This window comes from Hippichthys cyanospilos, chromosome 5, assembly GCF_059441005.1.
Source record: "Hippichthys cyanospilos isolate Australia breed blue-spotted pipefish chromosome 5, RoL_Hcya_1.0, whole genome shotgun sequence".
Lineage (NCBI taxonomy): Eukaryota > Metazoa > Chordata > Actinopteri > Syngnathiformes > Syngnathidae > Hippichthys > Hippichthys cyanospilos.
The window spans coordinates 17200649-17226841 of NC_142373.1; the positions used below are offsets into that span (position 1 = coordinate 17200649).

General features: G+C 38.9%; 1 protein-coding gene across 2 annotated transcripts in view; it reads left to right on the plus strand.

Moving 5' to 3' along the window:
• LOC148423805 (glypican-6-like) overlaps positions 1-26193 on the plus strand; it is an 88042-nt gene that overhangs the window by 41580 nt on the left and 20269 nt on the right. Inside the window, exons 5-7 of one of the 2 annotated variants that reach the window (XM_088414593.1) lie at positions 13938-14068; positions 15917-16060; positions 17785-17814. In XM_088414593.1, coding sequence (XP_088270719.1) covers positions 13938-14068; positions 15917-16060; positions 17785-17814 — 305 coding nt within the window. The remainder of the gene's footprint in view (positions 1-13937; positions 14069-15916; positions 16061-17784; positions 17815-26193) is intronic. The other variant, XM_088414594.1, reaches the window with a different exon arrangement.

Here is a 26193-nt window from a genome sequence, read left to right on the forward strand (position 1 = left end):
GTAAATGCCTACTTTTAATATTACGCCTGCTCCTCAGGAAAAGACAAGATTTCTGTCTGTCTGTCTGTCTGTCTGTCTGTCTGTCTGTCTGTCTATCTATCTATCTATCTATCTATTCACACACATAGTGATCCCTCGTTACTTTACGCCTCACGTATTACGCTCTCAATGCACCACAGATTTTTTTTTTTTTTTGGAGGCGGGAAGCCATATTGCAAAGAGACGTACTGTTGAAGGTTTCAAATGCCAGACAGATGAAGTAACTAAAAATGCACTTGCCACGGACCCGGAACTGCAGTGCACATATTTACTTAAATCTTAAATGATTAAACCGTATACAGTTACTGAACAGTTAGCCCTTTCCATCCATTGAAGTCTCGCAGCAGCTGCGGTCATATTAGCAGCGTCCGGAAGTCAAATCAAAGTCAAGATCAAACATGATAACAAACAAAAGATCCAAGGTCTTTGCTCCTCTGTCTTGGAGCCTGCGATGATGATCAGCCTGCGTGTTTTATGAATGAGACCGACCCACCGACACGTCAAGGTGTGAATAACAAGCGAGAGTTGGGGCAGGAGTGGATTACAACTACTGCCCTCATTGGTCAATGGTCTCGCCGGGAGCCAATGGCGTGTTTTATTGAAGACCTTATAGTGACCTGCAAGATACTCAAACTTGCTTTCAAGAGGGAGATTGGCACTTCTATAAGACACACCGCGACCATCGACCAATGAGGGCAGCAGTTGTAAACTACTCCCGCCCCAACTCCCGCTTGTTATTCACACCTCGACGTGTTTTCACTATTTTAAAAGGCGAGGATTCTCGTCCATGGCACTGAAAGAGTTAACTAACAAACGCATGGACATACAAACAAACAAATGTCATTTTATTTATTTGATTTCATCTAAGTTCAGGCTTGACAACATCTATCGATCTTCATCAGGTGTTATTACGGTCAAGGGAACAACGCTTTTATGAGTTTTGCCTGTGACATTTCAAGCTAATTTGAATGGGAAAGATTTTTCGATTAGCTTAAGATCTTTGCCACAAAAGCTTCTCTGAACAAGGAGAGACAGAAATATACGCGGAATTTGTATGAAATAAGCCGCGCTATGCAGATCGGATTTTATTTGCCCGGTGTTGGTGTCTTAGGCTCCGGGCTGTGGGCTGGCGCACAGCTTCAGCTAAGAAAATTCATCTTGATGGTGCTGCGTTAACAGCAACATCATATGTCTGCTCCACTGAACACAGACGACGAGCTTTTGGAGGAGGTGAAAAATAATCCAAGCAAAGCATGTGAAAGCCTTTAAACTTAGAAGCTGCACACACTGATAGCTACATTTTTTTTTTCCCCAGCAGACAACAATCTCTCACTTCAAATAAAATACAGCACTTGACATTAACGAGACCTCTCCTCTTATCCATCGTGTGTGCGCGTTGACAGTCGCGCCATCTATAAGCGCGAACAGATGCACTGCCTCTGTATATACTCGTTATATATGCAGTACATTCCTCAGAGATCTGACACGATTTAAAAAAATGGCATTATTTAAATTTGCAAATGTTCCATAATACAAATGACGCCGGGGTGTCTTAATCATTTCCTCCCACTCTATTTGGTCTCACCAGGCTTGCAATTATTCTTGAAGAAATTTTCTTTTTTCATAACAATATCAAATCAAAGTACTCATGCATGAATTTTTTTTTTCTTGCCCCCAAGCAAGAGAATAATTAGACAAACCAATTAAATATTTCATTTAATACACACGCTGACTGGACACTCCAAGGTTCCATCACATGTGAATGCATATTTATTTGGAGCCTTATGATTGGCCAAAGGGGAATTATGGAAATGGAATTCATCTCTTCCAGGGTCAAATTCTGTCCGTCATCTTGATTAAGTATACAGGCAATGCTTCAATCACAATATTTAATATTTTAACTGTTATAGTGAAACGCATGTAAGTCTCAACCATAAAGATGTAGGGAAGTGTTATCCATTTCGGGATCCTTCTGTCCATTTTAAACATAGCTTTAATTGTACAAGAAAGGTAACATTCTTTACAATCATAAATCTGAAAAGCACAATAATTTTAAATTAATCTTTAATTAAATAAATTCTTTAAACACTCTTTACAATAATGACAAATATAGCGGGTTGTTATGATATCAATTGCTCTGTACTTAATTGGTCATGCGTTTGTCAACTTTGTCATTTTTACATCATAAACTGTAGAATTCTATGTTTTCTGTTGTGACTGGCGGTGATTGGTTGGTTCCTTATTATATCCGTTACCATGCAGTTTTTATGGCCTTTTATTATGTTATGTACGTTTGATGTCGGTGCCAAGTGTCAAGTTTTTAGGTATACTTTCCAAGGTGAGTATTTGGAATCTAGTTTCCGAGTCTAGTTTCCAAGTATTCCTGTGGTTGCATTGGATTTTTAAGTGCAGTCCAAATTCTGCTCCTCACATGACACGAGCGCAATAATAACAGTAATGACGCATTTTGTGTTAGAAATGATGTATGCATTTACATTTTCCTTGCTCGGTTTTATTTTTTCGTACATTTGTCTCAAAAGTCATTTAATATGCGTGTTTCTGCCCTCATTATAATGAATCACATTTCAGTGAATCGCACAACAGATTAAATGGGTTCTGCTGAGTAGCCCCTTGTTAATCCATTTTTTCCCTCGGCGGGTAGCAAAACATCCTAACCGACCTCGTCTGTTTCTGCAAGACAACAATTGCTTTGTGCGTTAATTATGATAACAGATGCATATTAAACAATGTGATGAATTCCTTGTAGAACCCTTTTTTCCCTCCATAACTGTAATAACACATTTATGCTATCATTGGGTGCCGGATTTTCAGAAAATTGATGTTTTAATGAGAGCAGGATTACAATTTAATTATGTTAATCAGACCAGTCATGAAGCTGCAGCTGTCAGTCTTTAATCTGTACCTGAGCAACGTGGAATATTTTAAATTACTCAATGCACATGTATTATTGGACTCAAGTGGACAGATTTAATACACGGCAATTGTTCAGTTTCAAAATTAACGTGTAGGAATAAAACTCTCTTATCATTCTTACAGCGTGTCTTTATTTAATACAAATATGTTGCTGTATTGTAATGTCAGGAGCAGTAATAGAATGCCAGGTATCAAGAAGCTGAGACAAGTGCATTGAATGTGTAGACGGACTCTCAAATTCACTTTCGTAAGGTCACCTTTCATCTCAATAATATAAAGCATTTTTTGAGCAAAGGTGCTGACATATTTTCAGACATAGTGGCAGAAAACAAAAGATTTACTTGGTTATTTATTTCACAGGTGATGGGTGGGAGTTACTTCAGAGACCCAACTATTTGCACGCTGCAAGCCATTAAATGTCAATTTTGCATAAAATAGAGGTTTTGTTTTTAAATCCTGAAAGGATTTTGTCTCATTATTTTACCAGCAAGTATTACTGCTCAGCCTTCAGTAAATAGTCACTCTTATTTTTATATTATACTGAGGCTTGCTATGGCTCTTACAATTGACTATTCTGTGAGGCAGGGGTTAAATGTTGCTACCGCGGACTCGCCAGGTCCGGCCCGGCTCGGTGACCCTCTTCCCAGCAGGTTTGAATAGGATCCAATTATAAGCTTTAGCGAGCGAGCGGAGGTGGCAATGTAATTGCATGTTATTAATATTTCAAATAGATTTAGCTGGCTCCCACTTTTTGCTGATAAAGAAAGAGAATGACGGGGGCACACAACTGGGCAACTGGAGTGGGAATAAATCTAAATCAAGGCCATTATGTCACATATTACACTTTTGCAACGCTCACGCATTGTTCTTTAAACCCTGCTCAGAATGTCCGCCTCTTGATTGGAAATATTCTCGTATTTCTGTTAGTTGTCTCGTAGTTCTTATTTTTTTTTTGACATGATGGAGACCAAACAAACAAATGTTTTTTTAAAAATTATGCAAACGCACATATACAGTATATGAGTAAATTTGTGTTTTTTTTGGCATAGAGATCTGAAGACACTGAGCTACGACAAGTGTCTGTGATTCAGGGTTCTGGATTGGAGCAAAACCTTTCGAGTTTTTTCATAGATTTTTTTATTTTTGTAAACAGACCCTTCATGAATATACAAAGAGATATCTAATGAGATTAGTTGACTTTTAGACGTGGGAGCTTGCAGAATGCATTTTTCACCATCAGACACAAATGTTGTCTGGTTGGGATAAAACTGCTGGTAAATCTATAGTCCAGCCTCTTTTCTTTCAGCTGTCTTTTCATTTGATGTGTGTATCGCTCGCGTATGAAAAATGTGATAAATAGGCTGTCATCTGAGGCTTTCTTGGAATAAAAGCAGCTCTCTTGTCCTTCCCTACCAATACCAGATAATGTTTGTGCATGAACGAGGAAGTAGTCGTCTGAACTCGAGAAGAACAAAGAGAAACTAAAAACTGTACTTTAAGCCAATTGGAAGAAACATTATTCACACATGTCTCTCAATGTCACCATTTGTAATTGAATTGAACATCTTAAAAGAGGTCATATGCCACTAGTGAAAGACAAGTACACTACTTATCAAGCCGCACTCTTTGTTCACGCGCAAAGTGTCCTTCGTGTCTGAAGGCTTCATAGACGCACTTGGTTTCAACAAAGATGCTGAAAACCCTTTTCATATAACGCCTCTTGAGTTAGACGTGTCTCCATAATGGTTGTTCAATGCTTATTAATACTTCGAACAACTATGTAAAAGCACTGTACTTGGGTTAGAGCAGTGTGTTCACAGTATTTAGTTCGGTAGTGTTGTTCACAGGTATTCGGTATGAGTTCCAACTGACTTGCGGCAGAATTCCTACTAGACTAGTCGTCAATTAAGCACGCGGCACATAAACCGACAAGATACCATTCACACTTAGATTCACACCGTCGCTGAGTGGGAAAGATATACACGCGCGGCCTGCCGGAAGTCAGGCAAAAAAAAACATCAGCATCATTGGCAAATGTGTACTGTACACAAAAGTGTCCACTTCTACTTGCCTTCTTGGCTTTGCTGTCAAGTTTCTGCCCTCGGAGACAAGACTGCAAATGAATGGCCGACACTGGCTAACCAAAACCAAACCTCAGGGAAACTACATTACATTATTACATTATTTCTCTTAGACAGGGCTAAATTCAAATGTCGCATTGGCGTACAACATGGAATTTGTCTAACATTTTCCAGAAAACGGCGACTTTAATTTCGGCCATTGGTTTTGAACCGCCGCCGTCAGCGACTCATCAACCTCACAACCGCACTTAGTTCAGGAGTATAAAATGTTGAACTCAGGCCTGTTTAATTTTGTCTTTGGCTTTTTGTGGCTTTTTAGTAAGACAAAGAACATGACTAAGGAAAAACAAAAGCTTAAAAGAATAATAATAGGGAGGCTGAAGAGGAAGTAGAAGAAGAGTCAACTGCTAACATTAAACACTAGCTTCACGTTTACTGGCCAGCTGCTTTTTTAGGGTAGGGTGACCCGATTTTTAGCCTTGTTTCCCAGCCCTGTTTTAAACTCCTGATTTCACGTAGGTCGCCTCCGGACATCCCCCCAATTGTCAATTGTTTCATCCGTATGGCAATCACAAAACTGTTAGTGATTTATACAGTAAACAAATTAAAAAAGAAAGTTAAACTGTTCACATTTGCATCATACCAGAACTAGAACTACTTCCCCTGGTGTTGATCAATCATCGTAAGTGAAATTAGACTAATGAGGTACGCTGTGGCAAATGATTTTCATTTTCATGAAAAAGTTTTTGCTTCAACATAGCTGCTTGGAAAAGCAAACAAAAATGAGAACTGCTCACGCAGTTGAATGGAAATGCGTTCAAAGACCAATCACGCCGAGGGACATCTTAAACATAAATATAAATACTAATTAAATGCACCAAACAGCAATGACTTGCCTTGTCCATAAGCATATTGCAGAGAGAGTATGTGCAAACATTTTATTATTTCGTTGACAAACCAAAATCAAAAAGCCGCATGTCAATTCAAGTTGCAAAAGCTACAAATTTGACTACACTGGCACAAAACCAGGACTGAGCAGATAAGTCGAATTGAATTGAGCTATCAAGATTGCATTTAACATTAGCTAAACTAATTACACAACCCAACAGTCACCATATGGTCTCGAGCAGTTCCATTTCTTATAAATAGTTCCTGGCGAGAATGGATTGCATATTTAATTTTCAGCAAAATTGTCAGGTCCCAGTGTTTATTTTTGCGTGCCAAAAACTAAACATCTTAAGCCAATCAAAGACATTGGTGCTATACAAAATCAGAGCTTCTGATTGTAAAATTGTGTCCGTTTTATGAACTAATTGTTGCTATTCCCAGTTCTTCCTCTGTGAATTACTTGCATTTTCCAGTATTTGATCATGATTTTCTATAAAGAAAATGTCTTTATTTTCCACCTATCTATTTACTTTCTACTGCTTGTGACTGGAGCGCTTCATCACTTCCACAGTATGTGTTTCATTTTCCGCGGAGTGGGTGACCGGCGTTGCCGCTGCGTTGGCCGTAACTGTAATTCAAAGTAGATGAAGGCAATTTGCCCGCAGCTTGCTCGCTTGCCTCCTTGCCTGCTAGTTTGTTTCAACTCCATTTAATTCCAAAGTGGAGCGCAATGGCATTCACGGACGTAATGTTTCGTAAGGTTCCAGCAAAATTGGGAGTAGTGGGAGGCGCAATGCTAAACAAGATTTATAGGTTGTATAAAATTAATGATAATGCGGGCTGTGTTCAATATGTGTTCAAGATGTTTGGCTGCAGATACATCATTTGATTTGCATTCATGTTTAACTCATTCACTGCCAGCCAAGTTAAAATGAGCGTTTTACTGTCAATGGCGGTGAATGAGTTAACTTATTCATTGCCAGGCCAGTAGCAAATTGATCTTTTACTTTTATAGTTCTCAATGACAGCAAACTAGTTAATATCAGGGTCATAAAGTTTAGCCAAAATTAAGGATGGATGATGGCTTAAGTTGGAGTCCCCATTTCCTTCTTTCATTCCTTTTTTTTTAGTGGTTGTATGAAGGTGAAAGTTTAACCGAAGAAATTATTTCTTTGTTTTTGTTTATATTAATTATGGAAAAATAGACTGTGTTTGACATCAGAGGTTTTTGTAACCCTTGTGGCATTATGTTACAAATTATGGAAATTCCTTTGTTTTTTTGTTTTTTTTTAATATCTTAAACAAATCAATTGGAAGAAAACACTCGGGAGCCGAAATTTGAAGCAAATGATTAAAACGTGAAATTTCAAAATGCAACCATTCTGACATTTGTACATGACTGCAGCTGGGCGTGCAAGATTTTGAGTACAAAACTAACCCTTTTCCAAATTTTGGACCATATAAAACCATTCTAATTACAATTTTTGAGATGCATTTTAATCGGATTTATGACATTGATTTTCCTGCGATTTTTGCAACATTCCATTGAGCGGCGGAGAAACTATGTCAGCAAACAGAAAATCCTTTGTTGACTTATGTTTTATTCCGAGACAGTAGGTGGCGTTCGAGACCAGTTAATAGCTACGGATGTCCTCACAACATGTGAATGTCATCCTCACATCACAGTCTATAAAGACTGACCGTACCATTTTTCAATTTTTGTGGCTGTTAATAAATTGAACCTGCATATGTATGGATAGAACTGATGCCAATGAACAATTTGAGTGGTTGAAGGAAAAAGAATATCCATAAATAAATGTAATTATTATGCCTTTGAAAACATTTACAAAATTAGAGGAAAAAATGCAATGTGTATAGTTTGCAAAGTGTGCGCTTAAAGATTAAATTCAAAATATACAAGTGGAACAGTAAATCGAGAAAGTGTAAAACAAAAAAAGCTTTGTCTCAGCAGTTCAATATAAGCATTGAAACTTGTTTAATAGAGACCCATTAAACACAAAGGAAATTACCTTTCAGAAGGCAGAAGGAAGCCTGAGCTGATGTGTGTTGTATTTTAAAACCACACTGGGTCTAAACAAGTGGAAATTGGTTATTTTTCTTTCCGCCCGTTTCTCGTAACATTTGTTGGGTAACTGAGCCACGGATGAGGTGCGCAAGCCGAAATGATACCAGAGATATTTTTCATTTCCCTGAAAATACACACTCATAGATAGGTACGTTTACTTTCTGCCTTGTCGATGTCTGCTCTGCGATTTCATCTTCTATTTAAGCGCACATCAATATTGATAAAGAGCACAGACTAAAAGTGTCCGCTGTGATGTTCAAATAGGTAGCTTTTCAAGCAAGGCGATGTGCATATTGGTAAAGCCGAGGTCTATTGTGTTGCTTCAGCATGGGGGCCTGTGCGCTACATGAGGTACGGCGTCAGATGTTGTCTTTAAAGGCCCAGGGCTCAAAATAGGACCCGTCTATCTCTAAGGCTGTGTCTGCACGATAAAAAGATTTCCCATAGCTGGATGCCCGCCTATCTCTGCGTTGATGCGAGGAAAATTTGGCTGAGAGCGCCAACTATGCCATTGTGGTCCAAATGCAGACTGGCCAATCACAGAATTGCGCGGAACACAGCTTTGACACTTTCCTCAATTCCCTGATACATTTTAGGACTTCAAACATTTTGGAAATAGTCTTGCCCTTTTAAAATGCTCATGGGTATTTTCAAAAGTGGCACATGTTATGTAAAGAATGGAGGAAACTCCAAGTTGGCCTAGATAAGGGCACGCTCTCGTCAAAACTATGCGGTCAAAAAAATACCTCTGTAATTTGGAGTGAAAATAATACAATCGTATCAAATATCTACGTCTACTCCGATACAGGCGTTGTATCTGTATTCATTGTAATATAATGCGACACCCATTACCTCCTGTATGAAATTTTAATGACTTAAATCGCGCTATGATGTTTTTGACTCGGGCTCAGGAAACCAAATGCCAGCTCCGCTTGTGAATGCCACATGGCCAAACCCAGTGAGCTGTGATTGGTCATTACACCTTGAGCTCATTTGCTGTCATTTTAAGTTGAAAAGTTTTAAAAAAATACCACATTGGGCGTGTTTAGGGCGATATATTACTATTGTAATATGGCTAAAAACGCCCCAAAATTTGGATTTTCCTGATACGGAACGTTTAAATCATTTGCGAGCCACCATGAATTGGCGATCAAACTTGATTTTGGAACGATGTCGTGTCGCGAGTTTTGAGAGTGGGGATCACCAGTTGCAGTAGAAAGTCAAGTTGTTATGCTGCAACATGCAACTTCAAAATAAAAGTATGCCAAGCATTAATGTTCAGATACTAGTTGGTAAATTAAGGTTCATTTTGAAGATGGTCTTTTCACCACGCTTCTTGGCATGTTTTTACTGTCATGCAGACTATCAACAGTTGCTGCTGCAATTTTTTTTTCTGATACGTACACTAATATTCTTTTCTGATATTTACACTAATATTCAGGTAGTACTGAGTATTTTTTTGACTCAAGGTACTCGAACGAGAACTCGTTTCAACCCTAGATGACTTCTGCACCAGAACGTGTCTCTTTTGTTAGCCTCCATCTTTATTTGCATGATTTCCTTTTGCCACTTTGATACAGTGGCTGTAACCTTCAAAGGCACACCCTTCTTTCAAAAAATGTCCTTTCTTCATAAATTGGATGTGCAGGCAGCGGAAAAACGTGTTGAAAGCTTGTCAGACTTAGCGAAGGTAACTAAGCATATGTCGTTTCTCACACGCCAAAACTTGTGGACCGGTGGTCTTCACACTGTCATCTGTTCCTGTAGGCGCTCTTTCTCTTACTTCGAGGAGGCAGTCGGATATGTGCGAGGAAAAACATCAGGCGTCATTGGGAACGACTGCCATTATCTCCGATGCTAGAGGCAACTCAGTTTTTCTTATTATAAAATACCATGAAAATGACTTTTTTCCCCCAGTCGGCTCCCTTGACCTAAATCGTCGCTACGTGCACTTGACAGCTTTTATATTCAAGCTAGCTGTTTCTAATTTTTTTGTGCAGCAAGCGTGCAAGCAGACCAACCCAAGCATATTTACATAGTAAACAGATTAAATTGGCAGCTGAATGGTAGTAAACCCGCCGCTCGAAACAAAGCGAGGCGGCGCATCCGGCGTCGGCAAACGCACCGAGACGACTGATCATCATCGCTGCGAGTTCAAATTTTTGCTTTCCAGATGAAAGTGTCATTTACACTTAGAGCTTCAGTGAAGCCAACTATTGAAGTGCTCCTTCACAAGGCCATTTGCCATTGATGCGGTCTGCATATTAACACCTCACAGGTGCATCATGGCCTATTTCCAGTCCTAGTGTCAACAAACATTTTGTTCGAAGAGGCATACATGTAATTGGCGGGTAAATGAGTAAATGGAGCCCAAGCTGAGCTAATGCGTTTCAGCCATTAGTGACCTCAAGCCCCATAAAAAAAAAATGACAGGTGGAACTGACGCTCTCTTCAATCTGATAAATTTACTGTTTCTAGTTATGCCTACCGTCAATGTTCCATAGCCCTTGTCCTCATTAGAGGTGACGGGTGTGCTGGAGCCTATCCCAGCTCGCTTTGTGCAAGTATATACACCCTGGACTAGTCGCCTTTTAATTGCAGCTCACATGCTTATAGCAACAGCTCAGTCAAACCTACTGATGAATTAGTCTTCATTAAAGCTAACTCACATTTAACTAACGGTTAACTAACATTATTGTATAACAAACACCTTCACTTACGACATAAAGTCTCAGTGTTACATTTAATAGTTCTACCATTTGTAATGAGTTGAGCTACTTAAGCTCTGCGTTTGTACCGAGCCATATACTTTTCTTTTGGACCAAAAATGATGACAGGTTCCCACACTTCCGCTATTTGGCACTGAAGGTACACATTTAGGTCACGGGATCTGTCATATTTCTCAAAAGTAGCCAAACTGCTGCTTTAAGAAATTTTTCAAGTGACATCAATTTGTTAGTGGTTTTTCCAGCTATCCATTCCTGTCTTTATGGTGGATTTATGGACAGATGTTGCTCTTTATATCATCATCACATATGACATACACTTTTCTGTATTATCCACGGCATGTTTTAATGTTTTAATAGATTTATGAAAATGTTAGGGCAACTGAGTGGCTTGGCCATGATCTTCTGCTCGCTTATTCAAGAATTGGTTGATTTCCCTCAAATCGTGGTCTTTCTTAGCCTCACATTTTTCGTATTGGTTTTACGTTTGCCTTATCCTCTCATTGTTGCTTAAAGATCTTCTCAAAATCTCCGTATTTGCTTGATAACATTTTCGTAAAGTCTTAGTTCTTGCTTGGTTTTATATTTTCAATGTCTTGGACTTCTCTTATTCTCATGTTGCTTTGGTCTTCCCTTGACTTGGAAAAGTTAAAATGTTCTTGTCCTTAAATCTTGGTCTTTCACATTGCCTTGGCGCTGGTCTTAACATGTCTCAACTCCTGAAAATTTGGAGCGTGACCTCATCGCAACTCTTCTTTATTTATTAATGCAAACATTTATATCCTGTATCCAATGTCGGACTTTTACAACTAAGAAAATTGCACTTTTCAACTGGGAGGTCTGAGTTCTGAAGTTAAAAAAAAAACAAAAAAAAACAGGCCCAGTATTCACTGGCCGACTTGAAGCACTTGACGATGATAACCCTGATGGAGACGCACACCAAAAATGACAAAAAAATATTTAATAGCCTATGAAACAATGTATCTTTCTCCATTAATCATGAAATGAATATTCAACATAATGCCACGTAAATCGGTGTCATTTGCAATGTTTAAGTGTCCGGAGACAGGCCTGTTCTACTGAATTATCCTTCAGTAAGGTATCGAACATTAAAAAACAGTGACAGCATAATGTAAGAATTCATGTCAAATACAATAAGGAAAATGGAGACAATTAAAAGAAAAGAATCCACCCAGAGAGGACATCTCATGGGAAAAGTTGTAGTACTGTGCTACATTGCCATTTGAAGTGAGGGAAATCTGGGGATTTCTCTTTACGATTCACTTGTTCATCTCTGAACTGCCATTTAAGAGCAATGGGGTTTAGCCCACATTCAGAAGGTTCTAATTGTTCGCATTTTTTAGCTTTTCCCGATTGTGCAACTGTGAATGAAACAAAAGTGCTTTGATTTTGGGTGTCATAAGTGTGTGCGTCCTTAGATTTTACATCATTTCAATGTGTTGCTTTCAAAAGGGTATAATTAATGGCAATGAAAACAAAAGATATCTGTGCAGACAATGCCGCAAGTGTCTCTGGCTGGTGTCCACGCGGTGACATTAATGAGGCGTTGACCTTCCCGTAGCGCCCGCCGCCGGTGAGAATAGGTGCTTGGCTTTTCCATTAAATCAATGACTCAACAGCTGCTTTTCGTCGCATGGCGCCAAACAAAATATGCCTGACGTGACGGGGTCAATCAACATAAAAATTTAATTTGCCCTGAAAGGCATTCATGCCTTATCATTTGGAGTCAGCGTGGTGAGACGGCGGGAATTCACAAGATAATGTGTGAAAATGAAAGAGGTGCACTCTGTGAAGCCATCAGGCTCATTTATTTTGAGAATCGGGCTGCTTTTTTTTTTTAAATCTGGGATTGGTCCTAAGCATATTTTAGTTAGAGATAGAGCGATAAGTTTTTATTTTTTTAATTTTTTTCAGGGCTGAAACTGATACATTGTTAATTGTCAAGGAGTCCGATAACCAATATTTGGAGCTGATATTCATTTTCAGAAGTACACATTTTTAGATAACATGCATCTTTGTTTCAAAATGAACACACATTTTCTTAACCGCTTATCTTCACTTGGGTCGCAGGCGTGCTGTACCCTAGCCTCAAACTGGTTGCCCGCCAATCGCAGGGCACACACACACCAAAGCGCATTCACACTCCCAAACACTCACAAGTGCAATTTGGAGTCCAATACCATGCACACTTTTGGGAATGTAGGAGGAAACCGGAGCACCCACTAAGGCAAGGGGAGAACATGCAAACTCCATGCAGTAGGGCCAGAGCTAGAATCAAACCCATGACCTCTGCACTGTGAGGACAGATGTGCAAACCACTCAGCCCTATATAGACAATTTATTTTTGTTTTAAATAAATAAAAGGTACAGATGTGGTCGCCAGGGTCAGCAGAATCTCCTGTGAAGTTAACTGAAAATGTAAATAAATATGTCTATAAAGTTAACACAGTTTTAAATGTATATATTCTCAGCCATCAGATTGTTAAAAAAATAGGCCGCCACAAATCGGACGCAATAATCAACCTGCCCGATTACTGGACCAGCCGCAATTCTGCTATGTAATAAGTACAAAAGGTTAACCACTTAACTTTGAATTGTATGGTGATGCTGAAATTTTGCTGATTTGTACATGAGTCCAGTAAAAAGCCAAAGATTAGGCAGAACATGCAGTCAACAACTGGGGTTTGAATAGACATCATCGGGTGCAATATACCAATATATATTGCGTGATGTCATCCTTGGAAGTGATCCATCTTTTGTAATCACTGCGTCCGGATAAAAAAGCTCCCAAAAGCCAAAGAAAGGCTAAATATGCATACAATTAATCAATCAAAAATATGAATTGATATAATAAAACAAATTAGTGCAACAAAAGACTGTCCGCACTAAAAATGACTCCATACAACATTATGTTACATTTTTTAATTAGTATTATAATTTATGCACAGCTCATCGATCTTGATCCGCTGTAGAAAATCAAATCATTTATTTACAGTAATAACTGCTTTTTGCACAGCACAGACGGTTATATAATGCGTAGACATGAGACTGTTCATGTGTCGGAGCATAAATATGCAGTACTTAATTATTTCATTTTGTTTATATTATAAATCTCCGCATGATGCCAGCGTTCGCTTGAAGTTTTTTCTCTCCCCGTGACAGACGCCATGCTGCTGGTGGCTCTGCGGCTGGAAGGACCATTCAACATCGAATCCGTCATGGATCCCATTGATGTCAAAATTTCAGAGGCCATCATGAACATGCAAGACAACAGCGCCCAGGTCTCCTATAAGGTATTGTACGTCTTCTCGCCTACGCTGTGCCAGTATGTCAGGAGTGAATCACACGGCGCTGGAGTTAGGGGTGTGATTCAACACATTCTCATTAAATTCAAGTTTAGGTGTCACGAAAATTACATGTCTGAGTGAGTCTGGTAGGAAAATCTTTCACCTAAGCAAATAAGTAAAAGCAAGTTTTATATACAGTAAGTGCAGAAGACTCACACACATTTTCAGTTGAGAGACATGTCAAGGGGAGAAGCTGTTAAAGGCGCTAATTAGGAATTTTTACTGGTGATGGTTTTTTTAATCCTCCTCACAAACATACAAAACAAAAACAGATGAATCCAAACTGAATGTATGAGTTTCTGCTGTCAAAATGATCCACAATGACAAAGACTGCATAAATTTGACAAAACATTCAGTTATGTTAGAAATGTGTAGGTGCTGGTCGCACTACAATCTCATTATCTTGAAGCACTTGCGCAACAACAGCCCTGTGCTGTCTTCGTCTGTGAAGTTGTGCGTGTCCTTCGGTGTTCACAAAAGAACAAGCGGTGTTTCAGAAACTTACACTTGGAGACATATTTGAAAAACTTAGAAAATGCAGATAAGAGAGCCATAAAAAACAACATTTTAGTAAACGGGCTTGGAAAAAAGCTTGGAAGAAAGTTTGGGAAAATGTCCCAAGTAAGATGATCAGCAAATCATTTCTGAAGACCTCCATTTCTACCTGTAAAAGAGTAACAAGGATGTTTGAACAGATAACGAGGAGGAAGAAGAGCACGTCCGGTGGCTATATCTATACACTTAAATGAGAGGAGCAATTCGATGTGCCCAGATTGTGATGATAATAAACCATCGAAACTTTAAATCATTTCATCATTTCAACTTTAGTTTCAGAATTTATATATATATATATATATATATATATATATATATATATATATATATATATATATATATATATATATATATATATATATATATACACACACACACACACACACATTTAAATTAAAGTGTATGAAAAAAAGCACAATCATTCAACAAGACAAAGCAATAGTGAAAATAATGAGGTCCCTGCCTAGTCATCTTCATTTGAAAAAATAAATACCCTATTTCACAAATCCGGCTATTGTGAGCACAATTTAATCATGAATGGGGGTACTGCTGTGTACTGCTGGGGTACATGAAGACACTTCAAGTGTAAGAAAGATCCCCACAGCAAAATGTAATTTAATGCATGTTAATGCCTTGACAGGAACAGCATATTTTTCTTAATTAAGCAAGTCAATTGGAGCATGAAGCAACTTATTACAAAATAGTGTTACTGTGGCTCCTTTACAAATGCTCACAGTTTTAACATTTTTAACATTAGTATAGATTTTGAGACCTTTAGTTGATGCCAAACACTTGAAAAGACTTTGGCATGAAATTATTCTGGGACCCATTCTGAGTAGTAGATTTGTTTTATTGCTTTTTACCACCAGAAGTTTAAAAAACGTAGAGTGCTGTGAAAATATATATATATATTCCCTCATACTGTTGATGTCAGTTTCTAGTCCTCTTCCGGCTTTCCCATACAACATATACAGTCTCGGTACTATACATGTGGTGTTTTTCCAAAAGCTGTAAAACTTAAATAACGTTGGTCGCAAACCAGCTGAATCACCGTCAGCGTCACCGTGGTTACCTCAGCACGTTGCCCATTATATACCGGCAGCGTGCGGTGTTCAACAAATCGTCTCTCTCAAAAGTCTCTGAGCAAACATCTTTTTTTTTTTTTTGCTTGGTTCCCTCCCTCCCAAAAAGTCATTTCGGATCCTGACCGTCGGGTGCCCGTGTTTTTTGTAATTGCAGGCTTTTCAAGGTTGCGGTCAGCCCAAAGCCGCAGGAATGACGAGGTCTGCCCGCGGCGTTCCGGATGTGTTCAACGCCCGCTTCAGGCCCTACAACCCAGACGAGCGTCCCACCACTGCAGCTGGCACGAGCCTGGACAGACTGGTAAGGGCACAGAGCGCCCACTTGCTTTTCGGGGCGTAAACATCATTTGTCTTTCTCACGCCTGACACCATTGATTAAAGCCAGTGATTTGCTGGGCCCCCGCCGACGGCAATTTCGTTCCGCCGACTCTTCCCGCATCTATCGATCGGCGTTTGTTAACGAATCAACAGCCTCCCTGCACCCCCTGGAGAGTGAGGCGTGCCACTACGTGCCCTTCTCCCGCCTGTCTGTGTGCTTGGCAAACAGAGCAGACAAGACTGAAGGCTGTTTTCCCAGCGCTGACCGCGGCCATTGTTTGTTATAAAGCCAGCCCTTTATTTCATATCAGATGGGCTGCGTGTTTGCGGGATTGGACGTTGATACCTGTACTTACTATCTAAGACAACCTTGAGGGCTTAAAGGCTGAAGTCAGGGAAAAGGTTAGTGATGACAGCCAAATGAAGCTCAGGGGCAGTTCTCGTCATGCCGTAAATTCTTGCGGAGCCACAATGCTCTCCTTGCCTCTTCCTGAGTCGAAATGCTTGACAATGTTAAGAAAAGAAAAGAAAATGGTCTAAATTGACTGAATGACTCGCAAGTAGTTAAAAAAAAAAGAACCCAGTTTCTTTGCACTTTGTCAGTTTAATGCAATGGTGAATACAGTGGTAAGAATTTAACAGGATTTCCGCAGATCGAGGAATTATAACTTTCTTTTCAAATTAAAAGCAAATTCATGGGAACATGAAGTGGTGTCTGTGCACAATGTTATATGCCTTTATATTTGTCAAAGGGGAAGCTAACCCAAAAAAATTCCTTACCTTAAAATATTCTCTGAGCCCCCATTGGTCTCAACATGGCATTCTGTTTAATATTGTGTTTGCGGAATATGAATTAAGCAGCAAAATACCCACCATTGTAATTCAGTTTGGGGCTGCCATTTTACCACTTGCTGTCGACTAAAAATGACATCACAGTTGCTCAGGGCTCATGCAATGGACAATCAAGTTTCAATTTTTGGAAAACAGTGCCTCATTTTCCATCGACCAATCACTGCTCACCTTTTTTCTGACTTTGGTCATGTGACACTGGCTCAATCATGATTAGCCGTTATCTGAGCAGCAGTTTTGAACAGCAGTTAAAAAAAACCAACACCTCAGATGAATAAAAACGGGTAAACCTTGCTGATTAATTCATATTTAACAAACAAACTATTTATCTTAATATGTTGTTAAGACTAGTGAGGTTGTATCGGACATATTGTAAAACAAAAGTTTCGGGGTTGATTTTCTTTTATCTGGACATGGATTGTCATAAAATGAAAGTGATGATATTACATCATCCATCTTCTTGAGTTGCCGAATAAGATACAACAAAATTACCATCACAAATGTGGTCCCAAAATTAAAAAAAAAAAAAAAAAAAACAAATCTGACACAGATGGCACAGCATTCTGTGTTTAGTCTTTTTGTTTTCATCCCAAAATGATTTGCGCTGCTTAGAGGGGAAAAAAATTCACGGGGAAAAAAAAACGGTTGAGAGACACTGTTTTAATGGTATATAATGTTTTTTATCTTTCACAATGTGTTTATTTGTCCGATTGAATAGTAATTACGTACTTTAGTATGTCCATTTGATGTTTTTCCGCGCCTCATATTCATTTTGTCCTCCCATCAACTCATTTTCCCACCTACACAATTAATTAAGCCTTTCTTTTTCTCCCCCTGTTTCTCTCCGCTGCAAACCAGAGGATTATTTGGAATACCATGCAACACAGCGTAAGCTTCAATATATTTCTTCTTTACTGCTTAGGGTGGGCATTTGAAAAAGTACAGGGTAAATGAAAGGTCGATTCATTGCTGTTTTGTTTTTGTTTTTTTTCTTGTTTTTATTGAACCTTGTTTTGCTGGCTGGTCATAAATAATGTTTTGATGTTAGTGTTTACACATCAATTCAGTTTCTATAGCACTTGTCCGATTTAGAGCCATGGGTGAACGAAACCTATTACGGTTCACTGTGGGTGAAAAACAAACATTTATTCCCGCAGTCACACATATAGATAATTTAAGTCATCAACTTGAAAAAAAACATCCATATTTTTGCAACATGGACAACATGCAAACGTCACACGAGAAGACAAAATCTGTGATTGTTGCCTTCTTATTTAGCAGAATGATGTGACAGGGTTGTTTTGATATAACAACTTCCCATCAATGCGGTTGCTGAGTATGAGGGGAAAAAAAATGAAAGCACATTTTAAACAGTGAAACAGATTTACTAAAAGTGAGTCTGATGAAAAACGGGAGTAAGAAGTAAAGCAAGTAAATGAGATTTTTTTTTTTTTTTTTTTTATAATGCCAAGCAAGTTGTAAAGAGCATCTCCAATGGTCAAACTCATTTGCAACTTTTACTTTCTGGTCGTCCCATACTACCGTACTTTACGCACTACAAGGCACACCTAAAAGCCTTCATTTTTTTAAAAAGCTGATGGTGCGCCTTATAATCCGGTGCACCTTATATGTGGATCAATGTTGAGATTGAGATTCGTAGATAGGGAATGAACGGATAAATTAATCTTTACCTGTTTCTTTTGTGTGTTTACAGTTGAACAAGGTTGGTCATAATGACATTGAGTTATAATACTATCGACAGTTTAGAGTTATTGTTTGAGTTACTGTATTATTGCTATTACTTTGAGTATTACTATATTGTGATTGAAAAACTTTTAAAATATGTCATTAACTTATAATCCGGTGCACCTTATATAAGGAAAAAGTTTTAAAATTTGTCATGAATTGAGGGTGCGCCTTATAATCCGGTGCGCTTTATAGTGCGGAAAATACTTTTTTTTTTCTTTTTTTTTCCATAGAAGACTTCTCAAAGGGTTCTTGATATGGACTAGATCAAAGCCTTAAGTTAAGCTTAACATTTGTATTATTGTAATTTTGCTTATACCTCTTGATCGCCATAAATAGTAGGGATAGAAACAAATCCCATGAGACGAGATGAGATTGAGAATGAGATGGGATTTTTGCAAAATATGTCAAATAAAATGCCTTATCTCATTCGTCCATTTTTCCAAACGGTTTCTTTTTAATTGAGCAGACTGCAAGAAAATGAACAATGTAGCATGTAAATGTAAAAAAAAAAACAACAACAGGATAATCAGTTTTGTTATGGGCTCATTTATTTCTCATATGCTACTGGAATAACGGCTGCAGCTGAGATGTCCTCTTAATGAATACCTTAACAAACTCCATATGGCTTGCATGATTTTTTTTGAAGAGTTTACAAACTGTCTGTCTTGTCTGCCGACATTTTGTCGTCCTTTTCTTCACCTAGCAAACCGAAATGTGTTAGAAAAGGTAATCAGACATTTGTGAGATTTTAGTCAAACCTCCCCCCATAAATTCTGTTCTATGAGAAAAAGTGACAACAGAATCACAGGAGTGATGTTGCCGGCTCAAGCAGCATTTCTAAGTGGGGCCGGTTAATTAAAATGTGGTCAGCAATTCACGGCATTTGCGTCTATGAAACTGCCTTTGAAAAGTCATCTGACTGCTCTCACCAGCCCATAGAGGGCACTTACAAAAACAGACAAAAGAAAACAGAGCTCACGCTGTGCTTGGACGATAAATCTTGTGGTGTTCTCATTACGCATGATCTCATAGCACGATATTTTGTCCCACCCTTAGTTAATAGGACAAATGTATGTGATTTTGCCTGACTGGTTAATGAAACATTTGCTCCATCCATCCATTATCTATCATCGCTTATCCTCACAAGGGTCACAGGTAGGGCTGCGCAATCATGGCCAAATTAATAATCACGATTACGTTGGTCAATATTAGAATCGCGATTATTCATCATTTTTTTTATAAAACATGTCTATTTATTGCCCTTTTTTTTTTTAAACAATAAGTATATAACCGAGGCTTTGGGGCTTGAGTACTTACAGATAATAATCATGAACTAGAATAAAGTAAATAATATTTAAAACAGAAAAACATAAAACTTGGCACACAGGCCAACACAGCCAACTTACTTGCTCGGTGCAAAAAATGAAGCTTACTTTGAACAAAGCACATCATTTACTTTCGAGCAAATTTTTATCAAATTGGTAGTTAAAATGTCATTTTTGGTCAGTTCAAACCAAATCTATTCTTTTTTTTTGCCAATTGGAGTTTTCGAAATGGATCTCTATTGACAGCTAGCACTGTAAATATTAGGAATCAGGTGAGAAATTCAACACCATTTCACACTGATAAATAATATATTAGGGTGAGAAAATCACAGGATTTTTTCATGCAAACATGTGGGAAACATTGCCCCCTGGTGGTAGGATGACAAAGTACTTGAATTTGAGTTGTAATAAAAAAAAAAGTGCTTGACTTTTAAATGTTTGTATCGCCGAGGATCAGCTTAATTAATTGTGGCAGCCAATATGGTGATCACGATTAAAACTCGATTAATTGTGCAGCCCTTGTCACAGACTAGCTGATGCCTATCCCAGTAGTCTTTGGGCAGTAGGCAAGGGACACACTTACCTGGTTGCCAGCCAATTGCAGGACAATTATTTAATTTCGTGCAGTCAACTAAAGTTTATCACCGATCTTCATTACGATGAATTAAATAACTCTTACAACCTTCCCTTTTTTTTTTTTTTTACTCTTTGTTTTGCTTGGAACTCTTCAAAGCAGTAATTACAATGTGTAAATGTGTCAATATTCTGACTAATCTGTGTGACGAGCCACATCTGTTGCCTGTTGGTGGCTTAAGACCAAAGAATTTTTTTGCATTTCATTACCGGCTGTAGTAGTTCATGTCGTCATCTCGCATAGCCTCAGCCTTTAAACTCGATTTCACGACAACAAAGTCATTAACTCATCACAGACGACTTGAACATATGCTAGTGTGTCCTGAGGTGGTGATGATCCCTCAACGCTCACCTTGCTCAATTAACCTATCTATTTTGGAGATATCCCCTGTCCGACGTTAGTAATAGCACGGACAACAAATCAGGAGGTGACCTGGTCTGACAGAGCGCTGCGGCCAGCATCTGCTCTAATAGTAAGCGACGCGGGCCGGCGGCCAGCCAGGCGTGCGGGGGCCGCTCATGAATAATCAGCCGGCATTCAAACAAGAAATTGCAGGAACAGACAGGGAGTGTGTCATATACGTGAGGTGCGCTGCTGAAAATGCAGAAAATAGCACAGCCAAAGCTGCCAGGCTATAGGTGACACATCATCACATCGAGATAATATCAACCTAAAAGCCAGAGTATTATCGGATCATTGTATCATGGGCAGGCGACGGTTATGTTCGTGCCATGAAACGCGACCTTCATCTTTGCGTGAGTCATATCGTGAAAAACACTGAAGTTCGTTAATGATGCCAGAATTGTTTTTAATGTTGGCGGAGGTGTTTGAGGTCATATTTGAAATACCATGCACAGCTGCTGTGAACTCACTAAGGTGGCTTACCTCCAGCTGCTAAATATTAAACAGCGAGACGTTACCGCCAATAACAGCAAGGACGTTCGTGCGAAGTCGGGGCATATTCGAAACTGTCCTCAAAGTCACAAAGTGGATGACTTTACATTTATTTCCCCTGTATTTCGTACGTCGACTTAAATGTTAACATACAATGGGAATAGGGCTAAAACAAACAAAAAAAAAGATGGAGACGTCAAGGCAAAATACGTGAACGCAATCGCAGCAAAAATTGTAAATACTCTGCATGACAGTAAAACACGCCGGAAATGTGGTGAGGAAGCTCATTTCAAAATAACGCCTTTGTTTCCCCCAAAAAATCTGGACACAAATACCGAATTATGGTACACATATGTCAAAGTTGTTTCTAGCAGTGTTTAGTGGCGTAACAGCTTGGCTAGTCTTTTGACTTCAACCGTTGCTCCCGACTCTACAAACAACACAACGCTGTTCTGAAATCACATTCAATCGTCAATTCAGGACACTAACGAATGATTTAATGACACTGAGATTGACATGCAGTATCTGTTGTCAGTTTTCACTGGTAGCTTGGGCTCAGTTATTGCTGCGTCTAGCAAGAATTAGCCGCTAGCTAGCAGTACTCAAGAGCTGTTTACAGGCTGGTGTAATAGACGTAAATGACTGCATGCTGACGGCCAGTTGCCGTTCCGACTGATCACATTTTAACAAAGCATGCTGACTCAAATGGGCTCTTTCAGCCGACAAATTAGTCTCTTGATTAAGAGTTGGGGGGGGGTTGGAAATCTAATGTGTTTTCAGTGGAAAGTAGTGTTCTGCTAAGCAAAGTTTAAATTTAAGTCCCAAAAAAATGTTGATTATCGAAATTTCAACAAAGTTAGGTATTCAAAATGTGAAAATGTGTTACTTGCGCTTCCGTGTTTAAAATTGTTTTTCATTGAGAAAAAAAAAAAATTCAGATCCTAATATTTGATTAAATTATTCTGGAACATATCCAAATACCAAAAATAATCAATAGGTGTTTCTAAAGTAATGGGCACTCCAGACACCGTGGCTAGCAATTAGCATGTATTTTGCGGTCAGAATGGTCAAAATAAAACAATTAATCACCCACTATTTGATGATCAAATTAATCGACAACTATTTTAATGATCAAGTAACTGTTTAAGGCCGTTTATTTAACTTCGTCAAGAAGATCTGCGCCCTGGCCCTTACAGCAGAAAATGTTGTTTTTTTTAAAAGCTACTCTGCACCTTTTCTCATAAAGTGCAAGATATTTAATTCAGCGTACAACTGCTACGGTTGAAAGGTTTAACCGGGACGTTCTCTTTTCATGCGCAACATAAAAGAGAAGAAGAAGTTGAAATGCGGTGCCAGTTGCGGCTCTTTGAAAGGAATATGACATCCTGTTATTGTTTTGCACGCCTTTGTCTCGGTTACAAATAGAATTACGTGTCACACAGTCCAGCGGCTGCTTTGTGCGATCATTAGTGCAGCAGAATTTCATCGTCTTCCGTTGCATCGGCACTGTAAATGGATTCCACGTGTGAAGCACATCTTTGTTTTTCCTAGCGCCGTCCTCCTTTACGTACCGATGCACCATAATTACCCAAGACGGTCATGCCGTTCCGCCTTGTGAGACGTTGACAAGGGTTTAACATGCCCTTTGATAAGAACGTCTCGTGTGGATGTACTGAACAGCCATACGTTTGTTGCTGAAGCAATGGCAGCGGCGTCCACCTCCAACTCGATGAGCCATGATGCTTTAATTGCCCGACATTCTGTCAGCGCACACCCTCCCGACACTTAGCCAGAAATGGAGATCATGAAATTCCAAAGCTTCGATAAAGGCACCACAGACTGTTAAGTCCAGAGCCACGTTTTAGATAAGGAGAGAAGCTTTTAATTCAGCAATTGTGACAGCTTTTAAAGGACTTTTTGAGTCCTTTTGTGTAATGTACTCCGGCGCTGTAAAAGAATGTTTGGGGTGACAAGTCACTATCCAAAAAAATTACGATTTTATCATTTAAATATTCTGACCTCAATAACTTCAATCAAGCTTCACGACGGGTTGTCAGGAATTTGAGGGGCCGCTTGACTTCTAAATTCAAATTTCTAAACAGTTACTGCAATGAGTGAGAAGAAAAGCGTGCACCCACGAAGATGCCGGTAGACGATAGTGGAGTGGTATGTGCTTGTTATCAGAAGCCACCGCCATTAGCGAAGTCTTAATCTCTGCATCCTACACAACTTAATGCATTTCTGCCCGCTTTTATGGGGGCATTCCAAAGCACACAGGCAATTCCCAAATAAGAAGAAAAGCGACTTACTTAGTGTTTTTATGTCTAGGGATGGGCAAATACCGATTCCAGATATAGGTATCGGCCTATATCATGCCTTATTTTAAGATACTCATGATGGTGGCTAATACTGGCGCTCTTGAGGCTGTTATTTCGATCTTTTATTTCGATCTGGATCTAAAGGCATACATGTCTGGCAGATGGACACTTAAGGTGCAAAAAAAAAAATTGAAAAAGGCCATCATTTTAAGGAATCTTAAAGGGACTTGCTATAATACATATATTATGAATCAGAAGTACCCACGGTATCGCTAATTGTTATATGTGATTTTAGAGTTGATGAGTAGTGGTATCAAAATGTCTGTTTTTATGTCACATTGATGTTTGAGTGGACACTCCAACTCTTTATATAGGCACAATAAAAATTTAAACTTCCCTTTAAATACGGTGCTGCTCCGAGTAGAAGTTTTTTTTTCCCTCGTTTTCAACTTACATATTAGGAAGGCTCCACTCGTAACTGCATAAATCTAAACAGAGCAATTTTTTTCCACATATAAGTCTCACAGTGACTTATTCCATGGCATGATGGCTTGAGCACTTTGACTTTTGCGTTATACTTTTCCTAAAAAATAATGTTTAGCGACTGTATAACTTATTTGACTTTTGTTTTTGCATACAAATGGTCAGAGCTTGATTATCGTGCCCTCACACCAATGGTAAAAGCTATCATTGCAGTCAAATTATAGCTCCTTTTTCATTGTAGAGATATAATTTACTGCTGTCTCCGCGCTCGCCTCTTTGCCATGCTTTGCCATGTTAAACATTTTTTTGTACCGCTGGATGAAGCTCACGTTGTCGGTAAACAATCAACAGCGGGTCTCCAGCATGTATTTAGACACACGCCACAAGATTTGTCCAAGCTCACCACCGCAATTTGAAACTCAAAACAGGCAAAACAATTCAAAAGAGGCACACACTGCCAGACGCTTTGGAAAAACACACACACACGCACGGGTTCACTTGATAGATGTGAGGATGTACCAAGATTAACTAGACAGACACACTGGGTCCCTTTTCCGCATTCGTTTGTCAGTCTGTCCTTGTTCCTCCTCATTTCCTGCATAGTTTTGCTTCAAGTGGATAAAACTTTATCTCTGATTGAATTTCCTTGTCATTGCATTTTTTTTTTCTTCCAGTCCCATTAAAACTAAGTTACCCCTGGTGCCAACCACCACCCACCCTCACCAGATGCTTTTTGTTGAGAAATAGAAAACACGTGTTACCTTCAGCAATATCCAACCGCACACATGAACCCATGAGACTGCACTCTTACCTGGCCTTTAGTCAAAATAAATATTCAATATACGCTTTTGCTGCTGTGTACATCAGTTACACAAACACTGTAGCTTTGCACAAAATAAGTTTAGAGCCAAAAGGTTTACAACACCAGCAAGCGGAGGTGTAAAAATACTTTTTTTTATTGACTTATAATTGCTAGAAAGAGCTATCATTTCGCTTTAACGATACAATTATTTGCAGGGGCATAACTTTGCCTGTTTAATGCACAAACCCACATCCCCAAATCCAGTCCTTTTGTGCGGATTGGGTTTATGGTTTAGTATGCCACTTCTGGCACCATTTTATCACGTAGTTTTGAGTAGCACCCTCGATCTATATTTAAACTTGGGACATTTAGGTGAAAACACTGTACAGGCATCACAGGATTCCCAGTTTAAACATGAGCAATCCCCGGTTTGATGGTTGTAATAAGACGAGGTTTCAATAACCACTCATATTATCACCAGTAATTGATAAAATGCTAATAATCAAATTGATAATTAGTCAAACCAGCTCTTTTTTTTATTTTATTTTATTTTTCGGGAACTTCTAAACAGGGCATTTTATGTTATTTCATTTCCTTGCAGATTTGAGTAAAAAAAGCCACCTCTTTGACATCAACTGTCTGCAGTTGATTCTCAAAATCAACAAAATCTTGACATGTTAAGAAATTTCAGTACATGAAGGCATCCTAAGGCAATTATGCTACTCGTGTCTTCAAAGATGACAGAGCAGCACATTGGGTGGCCTCTTAACAGGTTTTTGTCATTTCAAGACATTAAATGTCTTAAGGAATGAAAAGATTTTTTTGTCATGCACATCTCAACACAGCTTGAGAGATGGTATGCATCTATGAGAAATTTTCAAGATAACAAAGGAGGTTGTTTTAGAGCTGTAAATTTAATCTCTTGATACTGCAATCGTTTTGCTCGCCGGTATCATACCATCAAAATCTAATATCAGCCTGTGCCAACCCACGTTTCGCAGAAAATATCACTCATCTCAAGAGTCCTTTTACCTGAGCACACTACAGAGCTAACCGCACCAA